The 12159-nt window shown below is 43.7% G+C and overlaps 1 protein-coding gene across 3 annotated transcripts; it reads left to right on the top strand.

The window, feature by feature from the left end:
• Positions 1–825: 825 nt before the first annotated feature.
• On the top strand, positions 826–11895 carry LOC139385483 (cyclin-L1-like). 3 transcript variants are annotated; one of them, XM_071130555.1, is made up of 11 exons: positions 826–1148; positions 1559–1633; positions 1933–2045; positions 5288–5411; positions 5707–5771; positions 9472–9571; positions 9878–9982; positions 10080–10221; positions 10472–10583; positions 10718–10810; positions 10939–11895. In XM_071130555.1, exons 1-11 carry the CDS (start codon positions 909–911, stop codon positions 11402–11404), a joined length of 1635 nt encoding a protein of 544 aa, XP_070986656.1. In that variant the 5' UTR covers positions 826–908; the 3' UTR covers positions 11405–11895. The 3 variants fall into 3 exon arrangements, with proteins under 3 accessions (XP_070986656.1, XP_070986657.1, XP_070986658.1); XM_071130556.1 differs by having other exon boundaries at positions 827–1148; positions 5291–5411; XM_071130557.1 differs by lacking the exons at positions 826–1148; positions 1559–1633; positions 1933–2045 and adding an exon at positions 2524–2563 and having other exon boundaries at positions 5291–5411; positions 10939–11894.
• The last annotated feature ends 264 nt before the right edge of the window (positions 11896–12159 follow it).

Below are 12159 nucleotides of genomic sequence, written 5' to 3'. Positions count from 1 at the left end.
GAACAGGGATGAAAAATATCACCAGATTCACAGGGAATGCATTACATAGTATGGAGAAGCAATATTCCAAGCCTTAACTTCATACTACTTGTCTAACATAGAGAACTGATACTGGTTGTTGGGGTTGGATTGGCATGGGGGTCTGTAGGTAGTTTTTGAAATATAGGGGGAGGGGTGATTCCTCATGTCTTACTCATTGGTAGGAAGAAGTTTGATCCAAACCAGATGTTAGGTACTATATTTATTGAATATTATCTGAATCCTATAAATTAAAATGGCCAATTTGGGTGCTATCTCCGATGGTGGGTGTCATGGCTTGCTGAAATGACATGGAACGACTCTAGAACTGACTACCAAAGACGTTTCAATTTGTGGTTCTACTGCAGTGTATTCACTAAGAACCACACAGGATCCACTGGTGAGAGCGCTAAGCGGAAGCACTGTTCTGTCTGACTGCTATCACGCAAGGAAGGGGACGGAAGTCTCAGACCTGCTGCCTTTTGAAAAATCGTTGCAGTGTACGACGTCGGATGGATATGTTCCAACGCTATACAAAGAAAGAGTTCCCAGAATCATCGTCATTGGGAAATTCCAGACAGTTCCCAAAAGCTTGCTAATTGTCCCTTGCATCACCCATTCCCATGGGATTATACATCAAACTGTATTCACAATTATATGACCAATAGTATAACCTATCGTGTAAAAAAAAGCCGTAAAGGCACTTCAGGAAAATGTATGATTAATTGGAACTATTTACATATTGTCACGTAAAGTCCCGCGTATGTACACTGTTCGTAGTTCGACCGTGCGCTGACGTCATCGATTTGCTCCGCTCCTTCCTTTCCTCGGTGGTTGAAGCTGTCTCTGCCGCGTTGTTGTGTCGTTTACTGCTTTCATTTGTGACGAAGATGGCCGCTGGTCCCCTCTCCGCTGTCCCTAACACATCCACGAATAGTGATGGGATCCTTATCGGCGACAGAGTTTATTCTGAAGTTTACCTCACTATCAGCAACTCTCTTATACCAGAGGAAAGGCTTCAGCCAACCCCGTCTATGCTCGATGGCCTCGACCTGCACACGGAGACCGACCTCCGTATCCTGGGTTGCGAGCTAATTCAATCGGCTGGTATTCTTCTACGCTTGCCACAGGTAAACATTCTAAATAAACATCCAGTATCGTCATCTTATGAAAAACATAAGTACTGTAGCGGTTGTTGTTTATCGCATCTTTGTTTATATAACCCGTCAAAAATAAGGCCAAGCAAGGCCGGAAAATGGCAAAGGCTAACGTTCGCTCACAGCTAGCTAGGTAACTTATTTATTAGCATGATCTGGTAGACTAATTTGGTACGTTTTTGTCGAATCATAACCGTGTTATTTAGCGCAATTATCAGTTACAAATCTAACTTATTTGAATAAGTAGTTAATTTAAACGTGTGCTGGGCTTACAGCGGGATAACGGCCGTGGGATGACAAGAACAAAATGGCGGATATCTATTTATGAATTCCATTTAAAGTGACAAAACTGTCGTATTAATTTATTGTTCTTTACATTACAGGTGGCAATGGCTACGGGTCAAGTTCTTTTTCATCGTTTTTTCTACTCAAAATCATTTGTCAAACACAGTTTTGAGGTAAGTCAAGTTGTCTTTTTCGGCAAATTAGCAGTACAACATTAGGTAGTTTAGCATCGGCACCGGGTAGTGCGTGTAGAAAACGTTTACGTTGGCGGCCATATTGTAATTTACAGTAGCGTAACTGGATTGTGGCACGTAACCAGGCCTGTTTTGAAACTATTTCATAGTCATTGCAGCTAGCTAGCTTGTCACTTTAGGTGACGTAATCGTTGCAACGCCTCAGAGTAATGCTAGTGTTTTGCTAGTTAACCACATCTTGCAACATACTGTAAATCTTTTTATTCTTGTTTCCCCAGATTGTTGCAATGGCCTGTGTCAACTTGGCTTCCAAGATCGAGGAAGCGCCACGACGATTCAGAGACGTCATCAATGTTTTTCACCATTTAAAACAGAGTCATAGAGGCAAAAGGTAAGCATCCATATAGAAACTATCCTTTGTTTCTGTCGGTCTTATACATCTCTTTTAATTGTACGTTAACCATTTGTGAAAAATGCAAGTATATTCATCTTGCATTATATTAATTAGTAACTATGTTTTAAGTATCTTGTATGATGCTCTGATGTATGAATGTGAAAAAAATGCCCTTTGTTGATCCATGCTCTCTAAACCATACTCTAAAACGTTTCAGTTTCCTCATCTCTGATCAATGGTAGTTACAACATTATATTCACAGCTACATGCATAGACAAGTAGATCAGTGAAAGGTGATACATTAGCACCTCTAACCTAAATAACTGTTGGTTGCCAAGAGAGAGAACTACTAGGCACCAGAAGACAGGACACACTGCTAGACGAGTGTGTCTTTGACCAGAATAATCTGTTCAGTTCCAATTCTAAGGCTGTGGTATTAACTTGGGTTCTCTTTTCCCTTGCAACCAACTAACAGCGACCAGCTACATTTACCAAAGCCTGGGTGATGTGGAATGGTACGTAGAGATGAAGCAGTCGGCATGACAACCATGAGCGAGGTGTCACCCCCCTCCCCTGGGAGACGCCCGTGGTGTGAGTCACTGCGGTGCACTGGGATCGGGGAGGACAGGTTGGCCGCAGGTCCTAGGCTGGTAGCCTTGGACTCCTTTGTCTCAGTCTAAGCTTTTGGTGTTTGTGGACCCTCTGGTAACGTAGCTCAAACACTACATACATACTGTGTGTACTACAGAGCAACCTCCCTCATTCACCAAATGGCATTCACGGCTTTTACAGAAATATCACCTTTTTTTTTTATTTTCCCCCTTAGAACATTTGTACAATTGTTCACATGCATTAGTTTCCGATCTAGATTTAATATTGAGGGGATGTGATACATTTAAGGGGTGGGTGGGTTGAGTTTTAATGAGAATACATCACCTGTAATTGATGGACATACGCAGGGCTTTCCAGACATAAATTTTTATTTTTTAATTAAGAGGTTTGTTAGGAGGAAACAATTTTTGTCTTGGAAATGGACCATTGTATGCTAAACTGAACAGTCAGGGTTTGGAGTAGATATAACCCATTCCATCTGCTGCCTGACTGCAGCTTGTGTAGTAGCTTGGAAACATGAACTGTTCATCTCATCCTGGCTAGACTACCACTGAAGTAAGGAAATTAGTAAATACAAGCTTTTGTAAAGACAAAGTAGACTGCCATGACATGCACGTTTTAATAGCAACTTTGGTCATGTTTGTTCTGATAACTGTTCCGTTAGAAAATGTATTAAATTCTGACAGATCTAGTGTCCAGAAGTATTAGCTACAGTCATGTTACCCCCTTGTCATATCAGAGGACTAGATGGGTACGGTCATGTTGCTTCCTTGTCATATCAGAGGGCTAGATGGGTACGGTCACGTTGCTACCTTGTCATATCAGAGGACTAGATGGGTACGGTAATGTTGCTACCCTGTCATATCAGAGGACTAGATGGGTACGGTCATGTTGCTACCCTGTCATATCAGAGGACTAGATGGGTACGGTCATGTTGCTACCCTGTCATATCAGAGGACTAGATGGGTACGGTCATGTTGCTACCCTGTCATATCAGAGGACTAGATGGGTACGGTAATGTTGCTACCTTGTCATATCAGAGGACTAGATGGGTACGGTAATGTTGCTACCCTGTCATATCAGAGGACTAGATGGGTACGGTAATGTTGCTACCTTGTCATATCAGAGGACTAGATGGGTACGGTAATGTTGCTACCCTGTCATATCAGAGGACTAGATGGGTACGGTAATGTTGCTACCTTGTCATATCAGAGGACTAGATGGGTACGGTAATGTTGCTACCCTGTCATATCAGAGGACTAGATGGGTACGGTAATGTTGCTACCCTGTCATATCAGAGGACTAGATGGGTACGGTCACGTTGCTACCCTGTCATATCAGAGGACTAGATGGGTACGGTCATGTTGCTACCCTGTCATATCAGAGGACTAGATGGGTACGGTCATGTTGCTACCCTGTCATATCAGAGGACTAGATGGGTACGGTCGCGTTGCTACCCTGTCATATCAGAGGACTAGATGGGTACGGTCATGTTGCTACCCTGTCATATCAGAGGACCATATAAAAATACCTCTTGCATTTCTGATGTGGGGTCCTTAATCTCCTGTAGACTGATCGGCCTGTTTTTGAAGGGATCGTGAGATCCGTGCTGCGTTAGTGCACTGTCTATTTATTTATCTGGGTAACAGGGATGATGTCCTTTACATACTTCCTAGTGTAGCACTTTCTGTAATCAGAGTTCACTTGAAAAAGAGATGGCGATCTCAATGTGACTGTGATCTGTTTTTACACACAATATGAGTCTATAGACGGTGATGACCAAAATCCGTTAGTCCATTTTTCTTACAAATGGTGTGTTTAAGTACTCGTTTTGTAAGTAGTCGTGATGTAGGCCGCACCTGAAGTATTTTTCTTTCCATAACATGGTGAAGGTGCATGTTTTGCTTGTAAGGCTTCTTAGTTGGGTGACTATGCGACTGAAGTCAGGGTAGTCCAGGTTATTCCATTACAAAGGGAGGAACAGAACAGGTAGTCCAGGTTATTCCATTACAAAGGGAAGAACAGAACGGGTAGTCCAGGTTATTCCATTACAAAGGGAAGAACAGAACGGGTAGTCCAGGTTATTCCATTACAAGGGGAAGAACAGAATGAGTAGTCCAGGTTATTCCATTACAAAGGGAAGAACAGAACGAGTAGTCCAGGTTATTCCATTACAAGGGGAAGAACAGAACGAGTAGTCCAGGTTATTCCATTACAAGGGGAAGAACAGAACGAGTAGTCCAGGTTATTCCATTACAAGGGGAAGAACAGAATGAGTAGTCCAGGTTATTCCATTACAAGGGGAAGAACAGAACGAGTAGTCCAGGTTATTCCATTACTAGGGGAAGACGGGTAGTCCAGGTTATTACCATCTTGTTTGGTGATGTTTCTGTTTATTTCTGTGAAAGCTGTGATGCATGGTGACTTGAGGTAGACATGGATCAGTGTAACTCAAAAGCTTCCACTGAAATCACTGGAGTCAAACCCCCTAAAAAAAACATTTGGACCTGTTGCTTTTCGTTGGTTGAAGGGGGAAAGAGAACCAGTCAATGAAAGCAGAAGGGTGCTTTCTTTCTGTTTTTGAGGGGGGGGAAACATTTTTGGTTATTTTCATTCTTTTTATAAAGCAGGAGTGCAAGTTCATTGATTCTTGATCAGAACTACATTAATACCAAAAACCAAGTGATCAAAGCTGAACGGAGAATCCTGAAGGAGCTGGGCTTCTGTGTACACGTCAAGCACCCGCACAAGGTGAGTCCCAGTTACATCGCTCAGAATACACATACAGTGCAACTGTAGACCCAGCCGGTGCTATTCTTGCTCAGGGCACAGCTACATCTATCTCAACACTAGCATTAGGCCAACCTATTAGACTACACTACTACAATTTAAGGCTTTGATAGTTTGTGTGACGCACATGACAGCTGTAGTTGTGGTGTTCTAGAACATTCTCTTCTCAGTACAGCCTGGTGGTTTGCATTCTCCCACACCTGGTGATTGTGAAACCGTGTTGATTATTGCATAATGTCAACTGGTCTTCTTCCAGATCATCGTCATGTACCTGCAAGTCCTGGAATGTGAGAAGAACCAGACTCTGGTCCAGACCGCCTGGTAAGTACATGGCCTGTACCCTAACTAACCCAGTGCCCTACGTCACAAACACCTGCTGTATCACCCTCTGTAACCTCTATTCTCTGATGGATTCATTAGTGTCTTATTCAGACCTGTTTGTTATCCTCTTGTCCATGCATGGCTATTTCTAGTCTATGATTCTGGTGCCCAGGGAACTCAGTTTAACTTTGTCCTTTCTCTCTACTCTTTGATTAAAGGGTAGTCCATGCTGGTAAGTCTCATAAAGAACCTCTGAAATCTGCTCCTCCAACCACATGACCTCAGGAGCGCCCCCATTGGCTGGCTGCCCTTCTCGGAGACAGCCAATCCAGTGAGAGCTCTCTGCCGAGATTCACTGAAGGGGGCGGGCCTTTCCCAACTGCCAGCATCGTCTTGTTTTCTCTTGGGGGTGTCCAGAAGGATTTGTATTTTGGGGGTTTTGCTTCCTAGGTTAAAGTTGTTTCATTTTTTTCCTAGATAGCTATATAGATAACTATTGCATTCTACTTATATTTTTTTTCTAGTTTACTTGCTCTAGATTTGAAGTACATATCCTGAAGTATTTTTTTTTTGACTCAACCGTTTTCTGGGTATGCCTTTTTGATGCAGTAGTTAAAGTGTACTGTTGAACTGTCTATTTGATTTTCCCAAACTGACGTGGTCTCCAGACATGTCTTACAGGCTGATCCTGCTCAGGCTTTGTCTCCAAGGACCTGTCTCGCCACCCATCAATATCCAATGGCCACTTTTTGCAGTAATCTATCAGTAGTCCACCAGTCCAAAGTTCAAACCCTCAGCAAGTCTAGGGAAGCCTGTTCTGGGGGACCCCTGTGTGAGCTGGTTTTCTGAATAATGTTTAATTGATCTGAAATCATATGACGAGACAACTTTTATTTAACTAGGCAAGTCAGTTAAGAACAAATTATTATACCCTGGCCAAAGCCTCCCTTAACACGGACAACGCTGGGCCAATTGTGCGCCGCCCTATGCCAATCACATTCCAGGACTGGCTCGGAATGGCTAAATGTAGTCGGACTAATCAGAGAAGCCCAGTTTAGATTTCAATGTGTTTATTTTTTTGTTCTCAGTAAAAATAGGTTTTGCATATCAGCCCCAGCTTCCATTAACTTCTTAGGGCTGCAATCTCGTTAACGGGATCGATATGACAACAGCCAGTGAAAGTGCAGGGAGCCAAATTCAAAACAACAACATCTCATAATTCAAATTCCTCAAACATACATGTATCTTATTTATTTTTACCTTTATTTAACTAGGCAAGTCAGTTAACAAATTCTTATTTTCGATGACGGCCTAGGAACCGTGGGTTAACTGCCTGTTCAGGGGCAGAACAACAGATTTTTACCTTGTCAGCTCGGGGATTCGATCTCGGGGATTCGATTCAACCTTCCGGTTACTAGTCCAACGTTCTAACCACTAGGCTACCCTGCCGCCCCGTTATACCGTTTTGAAGGTAATCTTGTTGTTAATCCCACCACAGTGTCCGATTTCAAATAGGCTTTACAGCGAAAGCACCACAAACGATTGTTAGGTCACCACCAACTCACAGAAAAACACAGCCATTTTTCCAGCCAAAGAGAGGAGTCACAAAAAGCACAAATAGAGAAAATGAATCACTAACCTTTGATCTTCATCAGATGATACTCATATGACTTCATGTTACACAATACATGTATGTTTTGTTTTATAAAGTTCATATTTATATTTTTTTTAATCTCGGTATACATTTGGTTCACTAGTTCCAAAAACATCCGGTGATATTGCAGAGAGCCACGTTGTTTTACAGAAATCCTCATTATAAATGTCAATGAAAATACAATTGTTAGACATGGAAATATAGATATACCGCTCCTTGATGCAACCGCTGTGTCAGATTTCAAATAAACTACGGAAAAAGCAAACCATGCAATAATCTGAGAACGGCGCTAAGAAAAAATAAATGATCTGCCATGTTGGAGTCAACAGAAGTAACTTTATAAAGATCCCCTTGCCTTTGATCTTCAATGCACTCCCAGGAATCCCAGTTCCACATTAAATGTTTGATTTAGTTCGATAATGTCCATTATTTATGTCCAAGTAGCTACTTTTGTTGGGGCGTTTAGTACACATCCAAATGCTCGTCCAGCCGAACATCAGAAAACTTCCAAAAGTTATATTACAGGTCCTTGAAACATTTAAAACTAAGTATAGAATCAATCTTAAGGATGTTTTTATCATAAATCTTCAATAATGTTCCATCTGGAGAATTCCATTGTCTGTAGAAAAGCCATGGAACGCAAGTTGCTATCATGTGAAATGCTCATGACCAGAACCTGGCTCTCTGCCAGACCACTGACTCAAACCGCTCTCATCCGTCCCCACATCACAGTAGAAGCCTCATTCAAGTTTCTGAAGACGGTTGACATCTAGTGGAAGCCTTAGGAAGTGCAACATAACCAACATCCCACTGTGTATTCAATAGGTGCTGGGTTGAAAATTGTCCGACCTCAGATTTCCCACTTCCTTGTTTGGATTTCTGTTATACTCACAGACATCATTCAAACAGTTTTAGAAACTTCTGAGTGTTTTCTATCCAATAATACTATGCATATATTAGCAACTGGGACTGAGGAGCAGGCCGTTTACTCTGGGCACCTTTCATTCAAGCTAATCAATACTGCCCCTACAGCCATAAGAAGTTCAACCCTGAAGGGGACACGTTTTGAGTGGGTTGGGGTTCTACCAGCAGTGTTCTGTCACACCCCCCTCCCCCCTCATCTTTCTGTTTCAGTTTGTCTGTCTGACTGCTCGCTAGATGGCAAAACCATCAATCAGAAATGTCCATTGTCTGTCGGTGAGATGTTTCCATGTCTTGCCTGAGCTATAGCTTTATCAGGGTCGCTGAAACTCCGACTACTACCCTGTTACCCAACATAACAGCATTGTGTAGGCCTTTTGATGGGAGTTCAAGTTGAAAGCTACTTAGAGATATCTTAACTAGAGTGCAGCATGCCATCCCATCCCACAGCTCTAGTCTGACCTGTCCAATCTCATCCTTGAGCTGTGGTTAAGGGAAACTTCCATCTCTCCTCTCAGCCAAGAGATGAGTTAGTGTTGCCTCTATGGCTGCGACCTACTAAAGGGCTGCATCATATCTCTGATCACCTCCACCTCGGTCTGCTCTGCATTCACCTTCAGTTTGCATGTGCACTTTCCAAAGACATTTGAATAGTAGGACGCATGTCCACCTCTGAAATAGGACTTGAGCGGTTTTCATTTATTTTGGACGTCCTATTGTTACGGTAAGGAGCTGTGGGCTCTAGCCCCGTCTGCACTGTCCTGTGTACAAGCTTTCATCTGTGACGCTGCATGTCCAGCTCAACACCAACATGGATGCACCTGAGAGAGAGAGAGAGGTAGCAGGACAAAGATAAACTAGTCTCCATACCATTAGCCTGTTACTATTTCAGACAAATCTGTCTTTTATTGGCGTGGTCACCAACTGTGGTCCTCTAGAGCTACAGTTTGCAGGCTTTTGTTTCACCCGAGCACTAACACACGGTTCAAGTATTTAATGGTCAAGCTGGAACAAACCTGCACCCCTGTAGCTGTCGAGAACCAGCTGGTGACTGCCCAGACCACTGATATGGGCTGTTTGGGAGGAGATGGTGCTATGTTTCTGTATGTTGTTTGTGTCTTGTAGGAACTACATGAATGACAGCCTCAGGACCAATGTGTTTGTGAGGTTCCAAGCTGAAACTATCGCCTGTGCCTGCATCTACCTGGCTGCCAGAGCTCTGCAGGTACCGTTGGATTTGTCTTCTCCCCATCTCTAGTCTTCCACTTTTCCCCCAACATCTCTCCTGTAACAGGATGAGTCTCTTAACCAGTGTTCCCTACCCATCCCATTTTTATTTTATTTAACTAGGCAAGTCAGTTAAGAACAAATTCTTATTTTCAATGATGGCCTAGGAACAGTGGGTTAACTGCCTGTTAAGGGGGGGCAGAACAACAGATTTTTACCTTGTCAGCTCAGGGATTCGATCTTGCAACTTTTCGGTTACTAATCCAATGTTTACCATCATTAACTAAGTGCTGTGTGTCTGTAGATGCCTCTCCCATCCAGACCTCACTGGTACCTGCTGTTTGGAGCCACAGAGGAGGAGATCAAGGATATCTGTATCACCACCCTCAAACTGTACACCAGGAAGAAGGTACATATCATCCCCCAAACCTTCTAGCAACCCTGCTGTATAACAAAATCCACCACACAGTACCTTCTTAACCCCTCCCTGTCACACTCTCGACCAGCCGGACTATGACCACCTGGAGAAGGAAGTGGAGAAGAGGAAGATGTCTCTGCAGGAGGCCAAGCTGAAGGCTAAAGGGCTGAACCCTGATGGGACCCCAGCTCTGTCCAACCTGGGAGGCTTCTCACCTGGATCCAAACCCTGTGAGTTTACTTTACCATAGCTGTCAATTTAAAGCCTGAGTTGACCATAGCTGTCAATTTAAAGCCTGAGTTGACCATAGCTGTCAATTTAAAGCCTGAGTTGACCATAGCTGTCCAATTTAAATAAGTGGTCAAGTCATCATAGATAAGTACTTACATTTTATTTTTATTTTATTAAGACAGTAGTACAATAATATTCCATTTCTAAACTGGGACCACCCGGTCTAAAGACATGTTATGTGTTACCCAGGTTCTCCCAACGTAGTGAAGGTGGAGGACAAATCGCCCAACCCCCAGGCTCTCAAACCTGTAAAGAAAGAGCCAGACAGCAGAGCCCAGGGCTCCAAGAGCCCACACAACGGGTGAGCGACACACACACACAGCTCTTTAACTACTCAACACAGCAGGGCCTTTCGTTCTGGAGGAAAAGGGCTTTATTTTCCCATTTTAAACAGACACCCCTAATAGAACGTTTCATCTCTCCTTTCTCTGTCAGGCTGAGGAAGGAGGCTAAGATTGGGAGAAACAGCAGGAGTAGGAGTGGATCTCGTTCCGGAACTCGCTCGCGATCACGCTCCCCACGCAGACAGTAAGACTTTAGTACTTCATTCATTGTCTGCTTTACTGCGGTACTTTACAGCCGGTTATTTTACAACCAGTGTCACACTCATGTAGTAATATTCAACTGGAGTCTTAACTCATTTCTTTACTCTCCAGTTACAACAGCCGGCGAAGTCGTTCTGGGACCTACAGTTCTCGTTCTCGCAGTCGGTCTCACAGCCGCAGCCCCTCACCCCGACGCCATCCGTCCTCCCCCCTCCTCCTCCCACACCTCAAGCCAAAGCCCGGCCACCATGGCAACATCGACCCCAAGCCATCGAGTCGTCATAGCAGCAGCGGCGGAGGGGCTCACAAGAGGAAGAGGTCAAGGTCGCGCTCTGCCAGCAAAGGAGAGAGGGAACGGGAGAGGGGGAGGGAGCGGGACAGAGACCGCAGCACGTCGGACCTCTCTTCGGCCAAGAAGCACAAGCACGAGAGAGGTGGGGCTGGGGGAGGACATCACCGTGGAGACAGGAGGGAGCGGTCCAGGTCGTACGAACGAGAAAGGGCGCGCACCCACAAGACCAAACGCCATAGCAGCAGCAGTGGTGGACACTCAGGGCACGGACGCCATCGCCGCTGAACCAGGGGCAGGAGTCCCCTCCACTCCTCAGTGCAGTTTTGTGTTCTGCTTTACCACAATCCTCATTTTCAAACCTGTTTTAATTGACATGTAAATGCTGGACTTGGAGACAACATATTTACAGTGTAAAGATGGTTAAAACTGCTGATTTAGTGACAACGCTTTGATTTATAAAAGCGACTCTTCAGTGGAAGAAGGAATGAATGCGTGTACTACAAAATAATAATTCAGGAAAGACCTCAAGACTTTGTGGACTGAAGGAAGTGACTACCGGGTTCTGTTTGTTTTATCTAAAGCAGTGTTCTCTGTACAGATTGCAAAGGACTACTGGGCTTCTCTAGAAACAAGCTGTATCTTTTTACAGCTGAATGCAGACTCTTGATTTCAGAACCTTTTTAGGATTGTGGTGAATTTGTTACACTGGTTTTTAGTCTGCACGTGTTCATGTCTGATTTTTACTTCATTAAAAAAAAAAAAAAAAAAAGAATGACAATTTGACTCCACTTCTCTTTTGTAACACTGGACTACAGGTCATGAAAAGCTGCAATCTGCTGTAGGTGGTGTTCACACAGGGAGTCCAATTCTGATCTTGTTCCTCTAATTGGTCTTCTGACCAATCAGATCAGCTCTGAGGTGATTGGTCAAAAGTAGGGATGACTCAACTACATTTTTGTACGATACCAATATCCAATATTGTCTTTGCCGAAACCCCCCCCGCCCAATTCCCATATTATTATTAATTTATTGTGGCCTTT

Source organism: Oncorhynchus clarkii, chromosome 27, assembly GCF_045791955.1.
Source record: "Oncorhynchus clarkii lewisi isolate Uvic-CL-2024 chromosome 27, UVic_Ocla_1.0, whole genome shotgun sequence".
Classification (NCBI taxonomy): Eukaryota; Metazoa; Chordata; class Actinopteri; order Salmoniformes; family Salmonidae; genus Oncorhynchus; species Oncorhynchus clarkii.
The sequence above is the reverse complement of the archived record's forward strand: the minus strand, read 5'-3'. Positions and strand labels throughout refer to the sequence as shown.